This window comes from Dermacentor andersoni, chromosome 2, assembly GCF_023375885.2.
Source record: "Dermacentor andersoni chromosome 2, qqDerAnde1_hic_scaffold, whole genome shotgun sequence".
NCBI classification, from domain to species: Eukaryota; Metazoa; Arthropoda; class Arachnida; order Ixodida; family Ixodidae; genus Dermacentor; species Dermacentor andersoni.
Genome location: NC_092815.1, coordinates 47436558 through 47452931, shown reverse-complemented (window position 1 = coordinate 47452931; position 16374 = coordinate 47436558). Strand labels below are relative to the sequence as shown.

General features: G+C 44.0%; 1 protein-coding gene across 1 annotated transcript in view; it reads left to right on the top strand.

Annotated features, from left to right (window-relative positions):
• Positions 1–86: 86 nt before the first annotated feature.
• Positions 87–16374, top strand: part of Arpc2 (Actin-related protein 2/3 complex, subunit 2) — a 37550-nt gene continuing 21262 nt past the window's right edge. Inside the window, exons 1-5 of the mRNA XM_050189803.3 lie at positions 87–242; positions 1811–1904; positions 3419–3472; positions 4949–4994; positions 7478–7664. Coding sequence (XP_050045760.1) covers positions 169–242; positions 1811–1904; positions 3419–3472; positions 4949–4994; positions 7478–7664 — 455 coding nt within the window. The 5' untranslated portion in view covers positions 87–168. The remainder of the gene's footprint in view (positions 243–1810; positions 1905–3418; positions 3473–4948; positions 4995–7477; positions 7665–16374) is intronic.

Below are 16374 nucleotides of genomic sequence, written 5' to 3'. Positions count from 1 at the left end.
TAATTGGTGGTATATATATTATGTTTACATTTTAGTTGGATTTTACGCAACAAACTGGAATTTATACGAGACTAGCGGAGGCTTTATCGTTACGTTCTCGCGTCCGGCCGGTGGGTTTCCGGTGTAGTTGTTCGGGGTGTTGTGTGGAGTTTATATTCGCCGGTTAAGATGATATTATTGGAAATCAACAACAGAATAATAGAAGAAACATTACGGCTCAAGTTCAAAAATGCCCAGTCAGCGTGAGTACCTTGATCTTGACTCTTCGAGCATTCAATTCACTTCTATCTGAACGCGGCAGGGCACTTCGCCGATCGTCCATTGCTGATAAGAGTTTAAAAGTGCAGTGTTTTAATCATTCACATCTACTGCTGCAGTTTCAAGTAGTTTTCTACGTCATGTGACAAGTGTTCGTCACTCTGTTACTGACTAGTGACTTTTTTATTCCAATCTATAACGTTGCACCTGACAATGACAGCATGCACCTGTGCGCTTCCTGCCCTACCCACTTAGCGACGTGAATCATTTGCTTTCTTTAAATTGTGTCACGTTGTTGCGAAACCTCCTCCGATCGTTTCTCGCCAAAGTTTCGGTCATTGTTTCGTTTTACCTTTGCCTGTAAGATAGTTGCTCGACTGCTTCGGTCACAAATTAGCACTAAGGAAAAAGTTAAGCGCGCAGCGAAACAAAATATCTGGTATGATCGGAAGTTCGCCTGCATTCTAACGTTGTGGCGAGCACGCCAGGTTACTATGCTCAGCGACTTGTTGATCACCACCAGCACCAAGCGAAGTGCGACGCGAGAACTGTCGCACTAGGCGCGAGCGTGCTGGTTAAAGAAAAAAGGCAGACACCTTACCGAGTGTTCAACGAGAACAGTTCAGAGTGTTGAACTGCTGTTGCAAAACACGTCGGACAGATAGCGATTTGCTTCACACCGCACGATAATGGTTCATTTAAGTGGCACATTTTGAACATGATGTCCTGAAAGTTATCTGCACCCCCCCCCCCCCCATCTTGCTCAGTTTCATAAATCCATTCTTCCGTTTAATTTGTTTGATAATGCCAAAAACTAACAGTGCTGACACGGAATAATATATTATCTTTCCGTTGAGAATATTCATCTGTTGCAAATACACAAGGTTTCTGATCTTGTCATCCACAGAAATTAGAGTGTGTAAAAAAAAAAGTGCGTTTATCTGTTTGTGTCATTGTTACGTAAGTCCACTTTTACAAGGTCATAATTTCTTTTAGAATTTTCGATGGTTGTCTGAATGTTTAGTCAGCCACAAGCTCATTGAGACGCGAAGGCAGCCGCTGGTAGGTCACACTGCCTGTGTCAGCAGTCGAATAAATTACAAACGCACTCAAGCGTGTCAACTCCTTGGGCGTATCTTAAACTGATGACTCAGCAGGCCGATTGCACCCCCAATGCTGGAGAAAGAGAGGCCTGCTTAAGGGCATTCTGCATAATCGTGATTACCACATTACGTAATGAGTTCTTGTGCTTTCTTTCTGTTAATGCTGCCTTCTGCAGTCTGAATAAAATTTCTACTGTACACAACAACTGTGTCCCACTGACTGATTGTAGCAAAACTTCTTCTTTAACTGTGTAGTGCGATATGAGTAGAGGTTTAATAGCAGGAATATATATATTTCACCAGTACCTATTTCCTTGGTTTCCTATTTCTTTTTCTTTTTCTCATGTAAAGACAGTGTGCTTGAATCATAAGGCAGAAATTAATGTGCTTGAGTAAATGTACTCTTCCCACTTTACTGCTTCTAATATGTTGTCTTCTCTATACTCCAGCAACAAGCCAGAGGCTGTCGATGTCAAAATTGCCGACTTCGATGGAGTTCTGTACCATATATCCAACCCAAATGGTGACAAGACAAAGATAAGGGTGAGTTGCTGCACCGTTTTGTCTCATACGAGTCTAGGCAGTTTCTGAACAGCAGTATTTTCCATGTAAGTTTTGTCAGCCGAAAATTTTTTTTACAATATTTGTGTTGAGAGCATGCTGATAGGTTTCTGAGGATAGTGTAAGGTACTATCAAAATCAAGCTTCAAAATATAGATATATTTTTACCTTTGATGTGCCATGATGCCTCACATCATTTTTCATGCATACGGGTCATGTTTGGTGAAAGAGGGCATCAAGAGAAAAAGAGAATGAAATGTTATTGAAGGAACAAGCATGATGCAGCTGTCTCACATTGAGTCCAGCTGTCTCACGCCTCAGCCATGCCACTGGGAAAGGAAATCATCAAAAGAAAAGCACATTTGGAATGCAGCTGCTTTGGTACTTTATCTAGTTCCTTGAGATAAACAGTATGTTCTGTGCAATCTATAAGAAAAAAATATTTACATAAGAATATACATCATATTGCTCAAAGCACTTCAATTGATTAAGCTGATGTCACATCCACACTGTTGCTATTTCTAGAATTTCATTGCACTTGACTGCATTGATTTTTCTTATGCCCTGAACAACTTTTTATCAAAGTTGAGAATTGCATTTGAAGTTAAAATATATTATTTAAAAAATAATTTACCACAAAAAGTACTTCAGTGTGCCCGAAAGAAATATAGTCATTGGCAATCAAAGGTCACGTACGTCACCGTGGTGCGCAGTTCAAATCTGATTTTGAATGTTCAAAAAGACGCCACTACTTCCTATTTGGTGGCTACAGCGTGCCAAACATAGCTAAACATGGTTGTCCTGAGCGAGCTGCAATGCGCTCAGCCAGCAGAGTCGTCACGGCAGCCCCAGTATCTACGCCTAACACTGGGTTTTTAAAACACATCAGAGAACCCTCACTGCTCAAGTTCATCCGTAATTTTTTGCTGCAACATTTTCGTAGCTTTGGAAATTATATACCATTTTCACCCTAGAAAAACCAACTTTCCTATTTTGTCATTAACTCTACTTTACATGCCACAAAAAATGCAGCTCCTTATTACAAATAAGTACAGTTACTTTGCCTCACTAATTATATATACCATAAGTAAATCTGAAAGTGCTAAATGCAGCTGTATTCATGAATATATGATAGTGGGTGTGCATTTAGAAAGCCCCCCTGCTAACTCCAAAGTCAGACAGTGCAGAAACAAAGATATAAAGACAAATTCTTATGCTGTTGGATTTCAAGACCCGAATCTATACCCTGTCTGCCAATAGAAACATCTTTCCTTATTTATATTCAGGTGCTGTAAATTTAGAAATGTACGCCTGCCAAACTTCCTAACATTGGAACAATTACGTAGCCTAAAAGGTAAGCTTGCTTGCCAGTAGACAAAACTCATTCTTTCTCCTAACCAGGTACATGTTGCCCTCATCCTATTCTGTGCCACAGAAATAATCACGTTTGTAATTTCCCTGTCACAGAGATATAAATGTTATTCTGTCTTTCACAGGTCAGCATTTCATTGAAATTCTACAAGGAACTCCAAGAACATGGTGCAGATGAGGTAACAGATAATCTCATTGCATGCGAATTTGTTACTCTAATTTTGCTGCATTATGACTACAGGGCTTCGTATCTTGTTTATTGGTGTATGATAGCCTCATTGGTAACATATCTGGCTAAGAGCAATAAGCTTAGCATCACAGATATGTTCGCCAAGCAACTGCAAGTGTGAACGAATATTTCTGCAAGCTTACTCTATACTTAAAAAGGGCTTAGAGGTTATGTAGACGTGTAATCAAGGTCATTTTGTTTAGCCTACATTTGTCATTTGGCATGGTAAGTTTGCAGGTGGGAGGTTTATTGTTGTTCATTAAGTCATTCAGTGTACTTTCATATATGGTATAGGTACGGCACTGTGTCTATTCAGTTACAAGCCAACTACTCAGAAAGAGACCTTCTCATAGAAGCATGCTGCAACTGCCCTTTCTCTGTTTGTACTAAGATAAATTGTTCGGTTATGGATAGCACAGGCGTAAAGAGGAAGTGCCCTGATGGTTCAGTGGCAGGTAGTGCACTCTGGTTTGTCTGCTGAAGTTCATGTTTCAGTCTTGCATAGTAGTGTAAATCCAAAGGCTGTGTTCATCCCCCCACAGACAGGGACATCTCATGTACTATCATGACAGAATGAAACTTGGAACAGCGTAGCACATGTCTTTCGGCACATGTTGCACTTACTAACCATACCAATTGTAACCTGCTGCACATGCATAGTTAAGAGCTTTTCATCCTGCTGTCATCTTGTCAACCATTGCGCACCTTATCAGTATTTCACTATCATGCCTGCAGAGTGGTACAGGTTTTTGCTTTCCTGCAGAGCTCGTTAGTAGATGCGAGGGGGCTGTTTTTGCTAGTCACTCAAGACTGTGCAACCACCAACGAGCACTGCGGCAAAGTAGAGGCTTTTAGCACTCTGTAGGCATGATATAAAAACACTAACAAGGTGAGCGATAGTCGAAAAGATCACAGCATAACGTGAAGCTGCAAACCCTATAATTTAACAGTTCACGTACAGTAGTTTATTGTGGGCGCAGTGAGACAGCCAAGCACGTACTGATAGAAAAGTGCTCTGCTGTTTGCTGTTCATTCTATCATCTTAGTATCTCACAAATAAACAGCAGACACGTGGGTAGAAAGAAGTAAAGGGAGAACCTGAAGACGCAAATGGCTAGCACATGTGGACATGTTGCCTTTGAGATCCCTCTGCTGTTAAGTTCTTAGGTTGGGGTTGACTGTACTGTGTTGATATTTCTAACAAACGGGAGAAAGCACTGATGAGCAAGTTCATTGGATAATTTAAGATAATAATGCATTCTACAGTTCAAAATTATCAGTGCATTTGCAGTTTTAGAAGAAACTACAGGTTTCAGAATTTACTGTTGAGCAGTATGCAGTGCTTCTTTTGTCACTATTCTTCAATTATGTTGTAAAGTACTATGAATATCCATCTGCAGCCTTCTTCTTTCTTTTCTACTACTAGCTCTTGAAACGAGAATATGGTCCCTTGCTGACGACAACTGAAGATGGTATGTATTGCTCCTGCTGTCTCTGCATGGTCTTTCTCAGTTTTAGACTTCACCCCAACACATGTGCATCCCTCATTGTGGGACTTTCAGTTGCACTTTGTGACTTGTTATACCCAGCTCTGCTTCAATAGATAGGTGCATCTGTTTGTGAAACTTTTGTATATCCTTGTAACGTTAGTAACCACAGGTCATCAGAATGAAGAGAAATTTCTCAGACTCAATAGTTGCCAAGGTCAGTAGACTTGCTACGACTCAAGCTCACCATCATCAGGCCCTGCCAAACTTTTGTGGACATAGCAGGCAGGCTCATTCATACTCATGGTTTCACTCTGCGGTACTCGATGATATATCACTGGGTTACTCGTTGCATTAGCTATGTACCACCTAGAGCAGCAGCATGTTCTTAAGGTATATAAATGAAAGGGCATAAATGCACATGCTCACCATAGAGAAACATTAACACACCTAGTGTAAAGAGCACATTCAGTGCGAACGAGTGTATAAACATGTAGAATACCTTTGCCGAAATTCACATTTCACTTCAAAAATTCCAGCACAATATACTGTAAAACTAGCATCTTATATTTATAAAATTTGATTTAATTGACAAAATTCTTGTACTCTTTGTACAGTCGGACTGTCTTGATAGTGCATGCACTAAGCCTAAAATGTAGTCTTATTAACTCTAATACAACTATAATTACATTTCGTTCAAACTTACTGGACCTGTTCAGACTCAGACCTGCACCCTCACCTACTTGGTTCAATTCACGTGAACTCATGATTGGCTGCAGCTTCAAATGAGTCTGCGCATACGTGAGTTTGTCGACTTAAGTTGTTTACAAAAGTTTACAGGGTGTGAGATTTCAGGACATGCTCGACCTTTATAAAGGCCGCACGCATTGTAGTTGCAGTCTGCACTAGTATTTGTGACGAAACACAGTCGACAAACACAATCTTTTTCACAGGCTGCATGCCCAAAATGCCAAGGAAGTACACTTTTCTGCATAACTCTCTCGCACTCCACAAACTTAGACAAAAATAGCGCGGCCTTAGTGCTTTTGTGTTGGGCACACTGTGAAAATATGGTACCTATAGCGTGGAATGCATGTGCTGCAAAGGCACCAGTCGCTTCATATGCCCTCATTCTCAGATTGCAGCAGAAAACACATGGCTCTAAATTTAAGTTTCAGTGCTCATTTTAACACTTGGTATTCTGTGGCATGTACGTCATAGGCGGCATCTGCTACCAAGTAACATTGTTTTGTATGAGTTCACATATGTGTTGAAATGATATAAGTTTGTTGGGCCATCTTGTTGGGTCGCACCATATGTTCACTGTGGCATTGCAACTAGAAACCTCTTTCCTACTGATGCGTAGCACAAGTTTGTACACATTAAAGTTTGATACAGCATTAGTGTATTGAATTGCATGAGAGCTTCGTTGTGCCACTTTGCGACTTCGTTTGGCAGTCTTTAAGAAGAATGTGTTTGTCAAGCACTCTGTTGCGTTTTTGACTTTCTCAGTGTGGCAAGTGGGGTGCTTATGACATTCTGCTGCCTCTATAGCTTGGCTATAGCAGAGCTATCTCTTCGTTTTCTCATTGCTGTCAGGTGGCACAAAAGAGTGGCAGAAGGCTTTGAAGGAATAAACTCCTCAGTCCCGCACCATCAGTCACTTTGTTGCTAAGGTGCTTTCAGGGTTTGAATAAGAATGGAGTTCTGGGTGGGTTGGAACAGATTCGTGATTTGCACCGCAAAAAAGACAAAGACGAGGAAAAAAGTAGGGACAACACAAGGGCTGCATGCAGGTATGGAATAATGACTTTTCCGCACTTTTCCGAAGCAGGGGCAGAAATGTCAGGGTTCTGTCGTGTGTCAGCTATCGGTGCTCCTGTCATCCCTACTTTTTCTTTGCCTTCGTCTCTTTTTGTCCCGTAAATCATGAATCTGCAGGGCTTCTTGTATAATATGAACAGTAGCACACTGCACATTAACCCTTTCCATGCCACGCTGTTGTCCCAAATTCTGGCCAGATTACTTTTAAGACCCCAGTTGCCAACATACCTTACCCCTACAAAAAACAAATTTGCTTCTGCCTGTGCAGTCCCATGAATTGTGTGCTGCCATCTACCAAAAGCATGACTAAGCACTGAAACAAAACTAGACTTGCCAATGGCATTGCTAGAAAATGCAAAATACCGTTGATGAGCTGAGCTCGTCCTTGGTAGTTTTTACCAGAAATGCATGGAAGAACCCAGCTCATCCAAGGCATGGAAGGGGTTAATATCTTTATAATTCTTTGCAGCGCTCTTCATATATAGTTGAAGCTCTGCAATGACCAGTGCATAACCACATGAAAATCAGATAATTTATGGCATCATTTTTACTTTGCACTGCGTGATGTTCTCTACAAAACTTCGTAAAAGTAAGCCCTCTGACTTTTTCACGTGGTGACTTAGTCCTTTTTACTTCCTCTATAGGTTACAATGTATCGCTATTGTTTGACCTGGAAAACCTTCCTGAGAACACAGAGGAGATTGCACGCAAGGCCAGCCACCTCAAGAGGAACTGCTTTGCATCTGTCTTTGAGAAGTACTTTGACTTCCAGGAGCGTGGCGAAATTGGAGACAAGAGGGCCGTTATTCCCTACAGGGACGATGAAACCATGTAGGCACCTTTTTGTTGATTTCATTAGGTTAAGCCTGTGTATGGTATAAAGATAGTCTAAAGCAGAGCACACTGGAATCGCTTCATTGAAATCAAAGAGCACAGTCTGAGGCCCTGGTTCATTGACTTGAATGGTTGACCTGTGTGTCCCAAAGCTACAGCTCGGATGCAGCTGTGAGGAATACCATAATGGATGGCCCCAGATAAATTCCAACTGATTCTTTAACATTTACTGAAGTTTTACCGCATCACATTAGTACAGTCAAATGTTTTCATCAGTGTGTGGCCACTGCAGCAAGGAATCAAACCTGTTACTTCATGCTTAGCAACAAAGCATAATAGCAGCCGAGCCAAATCTGTAATAGAAAAGCATGGAATTGATCCTGAAGCATTCTTCGTACTTTGGTTCACAAGCAAACAAATGAGTTGGGCCAATAGTCAAAAAATAAAGGTCTCTTCGGACAGTTTTCAAGCACACTAAGCAAGCTTGCCTAGTTGTTGAATTACGTCTTCATGAATGTCTGAGCGACATGTCACTCCTCTGCACAAACCGGAGCGCCTACAATTTAACTCAAAATCGTTCTTGCCTCCTTGACTAGATAGTACAAGCCCCTTGTCTTGATTCATCACCTTTGGTAAACCTAAGAGAATTAGTGGCTTCTATGGGGGAGGCTTGTCAGTGTTCTGAATGGCATCAAATGCGCAATATTAAAAGAACTATAGAAAACAAAAAGCAGGAGCAAGTGGACCATGTAAACGCAGCAAGCTGTTTCCTTAGATAGGCTGTCACCGGTCGAAGTATGCGAGAAGGAAAATACCAAACACAAAAAGACCGCATTAATTTGCCGTTAGGTGGAGTATTACAAGCATTTATCTGTGGTGCTGAAGCTGCTCATCTTCAGCACAGCAATGGCAAAACAGTCAAACCCTCGTGGGCAACTAAAGACATTTTATTGTTGATAGCTCATTTAAAATTGCTTTCAAGAAATTCTTGCAGAGGGAGAGTCGTAAAGGTTTGTCATTTTATGTGCGAGACAGCTTGTAGTTTTGTTGGGGCTCCTTTAATGGCCTTTGATGTGTCTCACAAAAGTCTGCATAAACATAGTTGCAGGAGAACGTGCTTTTTCTGGAGTGTCCAGCTTTCAATTTTGAAGCAAGGCCTTATAAGTCTTGAATCATGCAAGTTTTGCCAAGTGTTGAGGTAAAATATTCTCATAGATCTGCAATTGGAAGAAGCTACATTTTGAACACCATCCCTTTTGTGATCGATAACAATTTCATGCTTGCCTGTCTAGTTCTGCCACTTGTGTGCCTGCTACTGTGTGCTACTGACCTACTGGGCATTCTATTGCCTAGCATGAAGACACAGCTTCAGTTTTCAGTCAGCGCAGCCACATTGTGATGCAGGCAGATAGCAATAACATCTGGACATCAAAATTGCAGTGCAGCTTGTAGAATATTGTGTGGTTTTTGTAGTAAAGCGAGTGACAACAACACACGCAGTAGGCGCAAGCCAAAGGGTGTTTTATTGCAGATAGCGTGGCTTCTTTTATGAAGTGCGCATTTAGTCGCCCATGCGCACTTCGTGCTATGAACGGGCTTCCGATGACACGACACAGCACTTCCTTTACCTTAGAAGCCTAGTCTATCGGGAGGTCTTCTTGTGCGCGTAGAATGATGCCTGAGAAGTCTCGAGACTGTCTGTTCTCTTGAGGTTGCCTCATTGGGAGATCGGGCTGTACTAAGCGATACGTCCAATGGTGGTTCGCTGTCTTCTCCTGCTGAGGTTTGGTCACGCTGGGAGGCTTGGTCATCTGAGGGTCTATCACTTAGCGAGGTGTGGTGATCTGAAGGCTGAGTTGTGCTGAGTTCCTGTTTTAACTCTGCCATTGCGTTCGTAGGCGCACTTGGTCCACGTGACGGCACTGCGCTCCTCCTGCGGCGTCCACCATAACCAAGCGCCTACCTCTTGTTGACGTCACTGTGCTGGGTAACCATCTTTGACCGGCTTGATTGTACTGTCATGCCCAAACAGGTGCTCCCTGAGGAAGCAACTGCGGCGTCGGTGCCGGGGGTGTGCTCACCGTGGAATTCCATGGTGCCACCTCCTCCTCTGGAAAACATGCACTTAGACGGGTCCTTGGTTGAAAACCAAGCAATATCTCGGCGGGTGATTTCCCTTCTCGAGTCAGCGTCATCCTGTAACGCAGCAAGGACTTGTTAATCCGAATAAGTAGACTTCCAGTTTCATTTTTGTTGATTCCCTCCCTAATGGTGCGCACAGCGTGCCCTGCCAATCCATTTGACTGAGGGTAATATGGAGCGCAGTTAACATGACGCACATGGTTATCATTGAAGAATCTTTCAGACACTGCACTGTTAAATTGTGGCCCGTTGTCGGAAATGGCTGTGTATGGCAGGCCAAAACGCTCAAAGATCACCGCAGAACTTTCGCTGTGGTTTCTGCACTTGCTGTTTTAAGGGGTACTGCCTCCATCCATTTCGTTTCCGCATCCACTACCACCAAGATCATGTGGCCTTCAACTGGACCTGCATACTCGACATGCAGGCGAGATTAACGTTCGTTGGTCTTCGGCCAGCTTAAGGAGACCTGTGCCGCGATCCAATCCGGGATACCAAAACATTGTGCACGCCAGGCGCTTCATTGCCATCATGCCTAGATGGGTCTCGTGAAGTTCCTGCAGAATAATTGACTGCACTTCCTCAGCCAAAACAACACGATGACCCCAGTAGATTAGTCCATTACTCACAGTAAGTTAATGTCCGTGGGTGAAGTAAGGCTGAAAACATTATTGCTCCGGTCTCAGTTGGTTTGGCCAGCTCCGCAGAATCCTTGTCATCACTTGTCAGAGAAGGACGTCATCGCTGGTGCTGTCTGCCAACTGCTGTGCACAAAGAGAAAAATCTCTCAAAGCTTGCACATTTAGCACATCTTCTACGGGATCATCTTCACCGGGCTGTCCATGCTCTGACAAAGGCAAACGGCTCAAAGCGTCGGCGTTCATGTCCGACGGTGCTTTCCGATAGTCTTCGTCACACTGATACGCCGATAAAAGTAGTGCCCTTCGCTGTATCCTAGCCACCGCCATTTGCAGAATGGTTTTGTCGCGGGGGAACAGCCCCATCAATGACTTATGATCTGTTATCAAAGAAAATTTATTACCAGTAAGATAGTCTCGAAATCTTGTCACACTAAAAACTAGTGCGAGCACTTCCTTTTCCACTTGAGAGTAATTTCGCTCTGCCGGCGTTAAGGTTCTTGAGCGAAAGGCTATCGGATAATCTTCACCATTGATACAATGGAACAGTACTGCGCCCAAGCCAACCGGTGATGCATTGCACTCCAGTCGAAGGGGCTTTTGCGGGTCATAGTGCACAAGAAATTTAGCTTTACACAAGACTGTCTTTACTTCTTGATACGCTCTGTCTTGAGACAACCCCCATTTCTGTTGCATCCCCTTTGCCAGCAAGCCATATAAAAGAGCCAGCATAGTTGACAAGTTGGGCAAGTATCTCGCGTAATATGTAACCAAGCCCAAGAAAGATTTCAGCTGGCTTACCGATGTTGGCTTTGGCGTGGCTAGCACAGCCTCAAGGTTGTCCTGCAGAGGATGAAAACCTTTAGCATCGATGCAATGCCCAAGAAACGACACGTGTGCTTTCCTAAAGTGGCATTTCACTTCGTTCAACTTCAAGTTGTGTTCACACGGCCGCTGAAGCACCTGCCGCTGTACAGAGGTGTCGTTTTCGTTTTCTGCCACAATGATGTCGTCGAGGTAAACTTGAACATTCGGCAAGCCTTGCAAAACCAATTCCATGCATCGCTATAACACGGCAGGGGCTGAAGCAATCCTGAATGCCAGGTGATTTTAGCAGTAAAGACCTCGGTGTGTGCTGAGTACCGCCGTCTTTCTGGCTTCTGCATCCAGCGTATTGAAAACTTCGCCTCCAGAAAGAACCGCGAACATGTCTTCAACTCTAGGCAAGGAATACTACTCCAAGTGCGACGCGGGGTTGACGGTTAACTTGAAGTCACCACACAACCATATATCTCCGTTCTTCTTTACCACCGAAACCACTGGAGTTGCCCATTCCGAAACGCTTACCAGTGAAAGCACTCCGTCTTGTACAAGACGGTTGATCTCGGCTGAAACTTTGGAGCGCATAGCATAAGGCACTGTTTGCGCTTTTCAGAAACGTGGGTAGGCTTCCTCCTTGAGGTGCAGTTTCACAGGTGCGCCCTTGCAACAACCAAGCTTGTTCTCAAAAAGATCCAAAAATTCCTCAAGCAGAGGATTCACCTTGCCATTTACACTCGAGGAGTTTCCAGCGTCGTAAAAGGACACACCCACCATGCAGACTAGTTCTCTTGTGTTCCGACCACAAAGCAGTGGTCCGTGACATCTGACAACTATTAGAGTGCTCGTTACAACAGTTGAGCCCGATTGCACCAGCATTGTTATCTGACCGACGACCGGTAGTGGCCCCAGGAAGAGCATGTTAAATGGAGCGACGTCTTTTCCAGTGCCAGCCACCACTTGCGGTGCTTTTGAAATATGTTGTTTGGTATGACACTGACCGGAGAACCCGTGTCTATGGTCATTTATAGTTTTCGACCCTGCCAGGTCAAGTCTTCCTCGAGAGGCTTCCATGTGGCTCCATCGGCAGAGCTGTGAGCGACAAGAGCAAGCAGCATCTCTTCTTCGCTCTCACCTGCCCTCTGCTCTATGGAAAATGTCGTGGCCTTATGGGAACGTCCCTTGCTGCAAACCTTTGCCAGATGCCCTTTAGTGCCAGGCACTTTGTGTTTCGATGACAGCACGTACGTCTCACGGGGATACTGCCGCATCGATCACATGAATGATCTTTGGAGTGTTCCTCCACATCGTCCAGGGCCGCCGTCCTTGCTGCAGCTGTACAATGTTTATGCTGGTTACCGAAGTCTCCGGGAACCCTTCCCATGTGTCTCGGATGTCGTCTAGCGCTTTCTCCGGAGCTCCGGCGAATTATTCTGTCTCCTCGAAAGTTAGCTTCTTGCACTCGAGTAGGCAGCGACAGGCGTTGTCGTTGCGGATTCTGCACACTGTACAGTCTCGCAGCATCCGGTGCAGTTAATTGCCGAAGTTACAACTCTCCGCCAGTCTCTGGAGGTCAGCGATGTATTCCCGAACGCTCTCTCCATCCCTTTGCTTGTGCATGAAGAACTAGAAAGTTGCTGCTATTTCATTAACTTGAGGATTGTAATGTTCCTCCATGTATTCAACAACTGCATCATAAGTTTGGTTGTTGACCGACACGGATGAAAGGCGCCCTTGCAACACGCCGACGACAGTATCGCTCAACGAAGACATCAGCAGAGCTCGGCATTTTGTAGTGTCGATAATGCCATTGCCCTCAAAATAAGCTTTCAGGAGTATCCTGTACGTGCTCCAGTTGCTCATCGTCTCGTCGAAAACTGGTGGGCGTGATGCCATCCTTCAATTCGGTCTGCTGCAGACCACGCTCCCATCGTTCCCACCTTCGTCACCACTGTAGTAACACGAGTGACAGCAACACACGCAGTAGGCACATCTGTTCGCACATGCGCACTTCGTGCATTGAACGGGCTTCCGATGATGCGACATAGCAGTTTTCTTCCTGGATGATAACCCCTGCTTGTCATGGTATGTTTATTTATTCACAGTGTCCTGAAGGCATTGGCTTCTGACCTGTAGCTCTATGCTTGTTGAAATTACTGCACAGTAAGAGAAAGCTTTGCGCACACTATCTGAAAAATAACTTGTAATTGTTTGCACCATCTCTGCGTAGTGTGTGACAAATTGCTTAATCCTCCCACTTTTCCATGTCGCAGGAAACATTGGACTGACGAACAGATTTGTGAAATAGGTTAGGCAGCATGAGTGAAGAGATATATACATTTACTCAGAGAAACATACTGAGGAAAATCTCTATTCGCAGACGAGAATTGCTTAAGGGAATTCGTGCTAAGCGATACTGTATTGTGCAGTTATACTTATCTCACAATCTACTTACAGTGCAGGAAACGCTGTGAGGCATGCAAAGGTATTGGATAGTCCACAACAGAGTGTAGTTGCGTGCCTCAGCATCAAGTATATATTGGGTTGTGAAGTGACAAGACAATAGTAATCTAAACATTCGGTCGCTTCAAAGAAAACTTCGCCAAATTTAGCTTCCCAACCGCATCCAGTTTTGTCTTATCAAAACTGTAGAATTGGGGTTCAGCAGATATGGTTGTATCAAGAAAGCAAACACATCCTTCTTGTTAAAATACATGATTAAATAAATCCATGTTAAAAACGTTGGAAGTATTTTTGGTAGCTCTTTCTGCTATATGTCTTTTAAATAAATTAAAGTGTAAATGTATCTGTGTCATTTAAAAAAGCAAATATTCAGAAACCTTGTAAAGGGGGATCATGCTAGGTTTCGTACTAATAAAAGGGCTCACGTACTGGAAAAGTGTAAGAAAAACTGGTCTAGCCCGTGTGTCTAGTCCCACGCTCGATGGCCGATGAGGTCTACGAGTGCGAACGTGTTTGCAGCAAGCTTCTCATGATAGCTTGTCACCAGTCACTCTGCCGGCCGCACTGCTTAGACCACCGAGCTTAATCAGCGCTGCTTCGTTGTGAGATGGCAACCAAAGTTTCGGTGTTCTGCTGGTCAACATGGCAGCAGCTTTTCATGGCCACCATATCCAACTCATCATGCACACGGTTCATGCCTGAAACACTGCAGAATCTTAAATTTCTGTTGTTGTGGTTATACCATATTTACTCGCATAATGATCGCACCCCTGAATTTTGTCGTCAAACTTCTATTCTTTTTTTCTTTCCCGTGTAATGATCGCACCCCGAACTTGTCACAGCGATATGTCGTGTGCCAAGTCTAGCTAATGATGATCGCGCTTACCATCTGTCGAATGCTGTCGATTGCTGCGCAAACGACTCTTCAAAACATACCAAGCAGTCTACACGCACCAAGCATTCTTAAGCAGATGCCCCATTCCATTCCTTTCATCACTTTCCGCACTTCCATGAAAAAAAAAAACTACAAACAAACTTGCCTTGGCTTTATTATTCATAGGCTTTATAATGGTTGTTGCCAACAACAACAAAAGAGGCACTTTTCGATTATTCTCGTCTGCACTCGTGGGCACGCAACAATAGTGGCCACATTTACACTGATACGTTAGAAGTGTACCCTATTCATACGCTGATGCTTGTAACACAGCTAAGATATTCGCCCACCCTTATCGGAAACGTGCCGTATTACGATAGTAGTGAAGACAAATAAATGCTGCAGTTTCCGCAGCATGCCCGCCATGTGTTTCTATGTCACTGGCAGCTAAGCGCGCCCATCTCTGTTTCTGTCCCCTCAAAGTGGACATGGCTACGTTATTGTCGCAGACTTGCCGATATTAGTGATATTGTTCATTACTGATACAGAATAAACTGTTTCAATGCGCATAATTTACTCACGAGAAGAAAATAATCTCGTTCGCCGCAAATGTGGGATGAAAGAAATATATATTTTCGCGGGAAATTTAACCCACATAATGATTGCACCCCTGAATTTGCGTCAATTTTTTTACAAAAAAGTTCAATCGTTATGCGAGTACATACGGTACATTGGTGCTTGGGGTAGGTGCCAATACTGCAGGAAGTCTGAATAATCATGCATGTCCGAAAAATCAAGCGTCTGAAAAATCGGTCAGCGATTATATTTCACACTTTTTGCTCATGTGCAAAACATTGCCTCGCTACTATAACCAATAATGTGTCAGATCCCGCATTCTCGATTTCATTATAGCAGAACACTATTGAGCTAAATCATGACCAACCAAATTTTGTATTTACTTCATTATATCCAATAATTTGTTATATCTGTGTTCAATACAGTCGAACCCGACTATATCGAACCCGTTTACATCGAATTATTCTATATATCGAACAATTTCTGGTCACGGTATAGTTACAATGAGTATATATAGCAAAAATTACGCTTACATCGAACAAATATTGCAGTGACTCCCGATATATCGAACGTCAAGCGGCGGAAAAGTGCCCCCAGAAGTTGGCTTTCCCTCGCGGTAGCGGGGAAACCCGGCGGCGCGGCTCCATCCAACCGCTCTCCCTACCGTGACCGCGCTGCCTCTGGCTGTTCGGGCGAGCCGTCGACACTCCCCCTGTCGCGCATAGTGGAGTCTATTAGGCCACATCCTCCCTCTTTCTCTATCATCTTTCACTTGCCACCCCCTCTCGCCTGACGGCGCTTCGCCGTGCTCCCTCACGGGTTGCAGCATCAAGCGTCCTTCCTTTCTTTAGATCACTATCTAGCGACGCTCCCCAGCAAAAAATGATCCTGGCCCGCCTACAGCGCTTGCTCAGACAGCCAATCAGAGGCTCTTGTGCTCTCTTCGTGCAAGATGGCGAAAGTGCGAGTTGTCGAGCTGCTTCTCTGGTTTACCGTGTTTGCGCCTTGTGGGCCTTCTCCCGCAGTGTTGCCGTGATGAAGCGGCAGAATTCGCCTTTCGTCGTGAAGCTCGAAATCATAAATCGCGTCGAACGCGATGAGAAGTTGGATGTCCCCGCAGCGTGCAAGATTCCGAGGAGCACTCTCGGCACGATTAGGGCTAAAGTGGCCAGACTCGCAACCCGGTGCCCATGGCGCC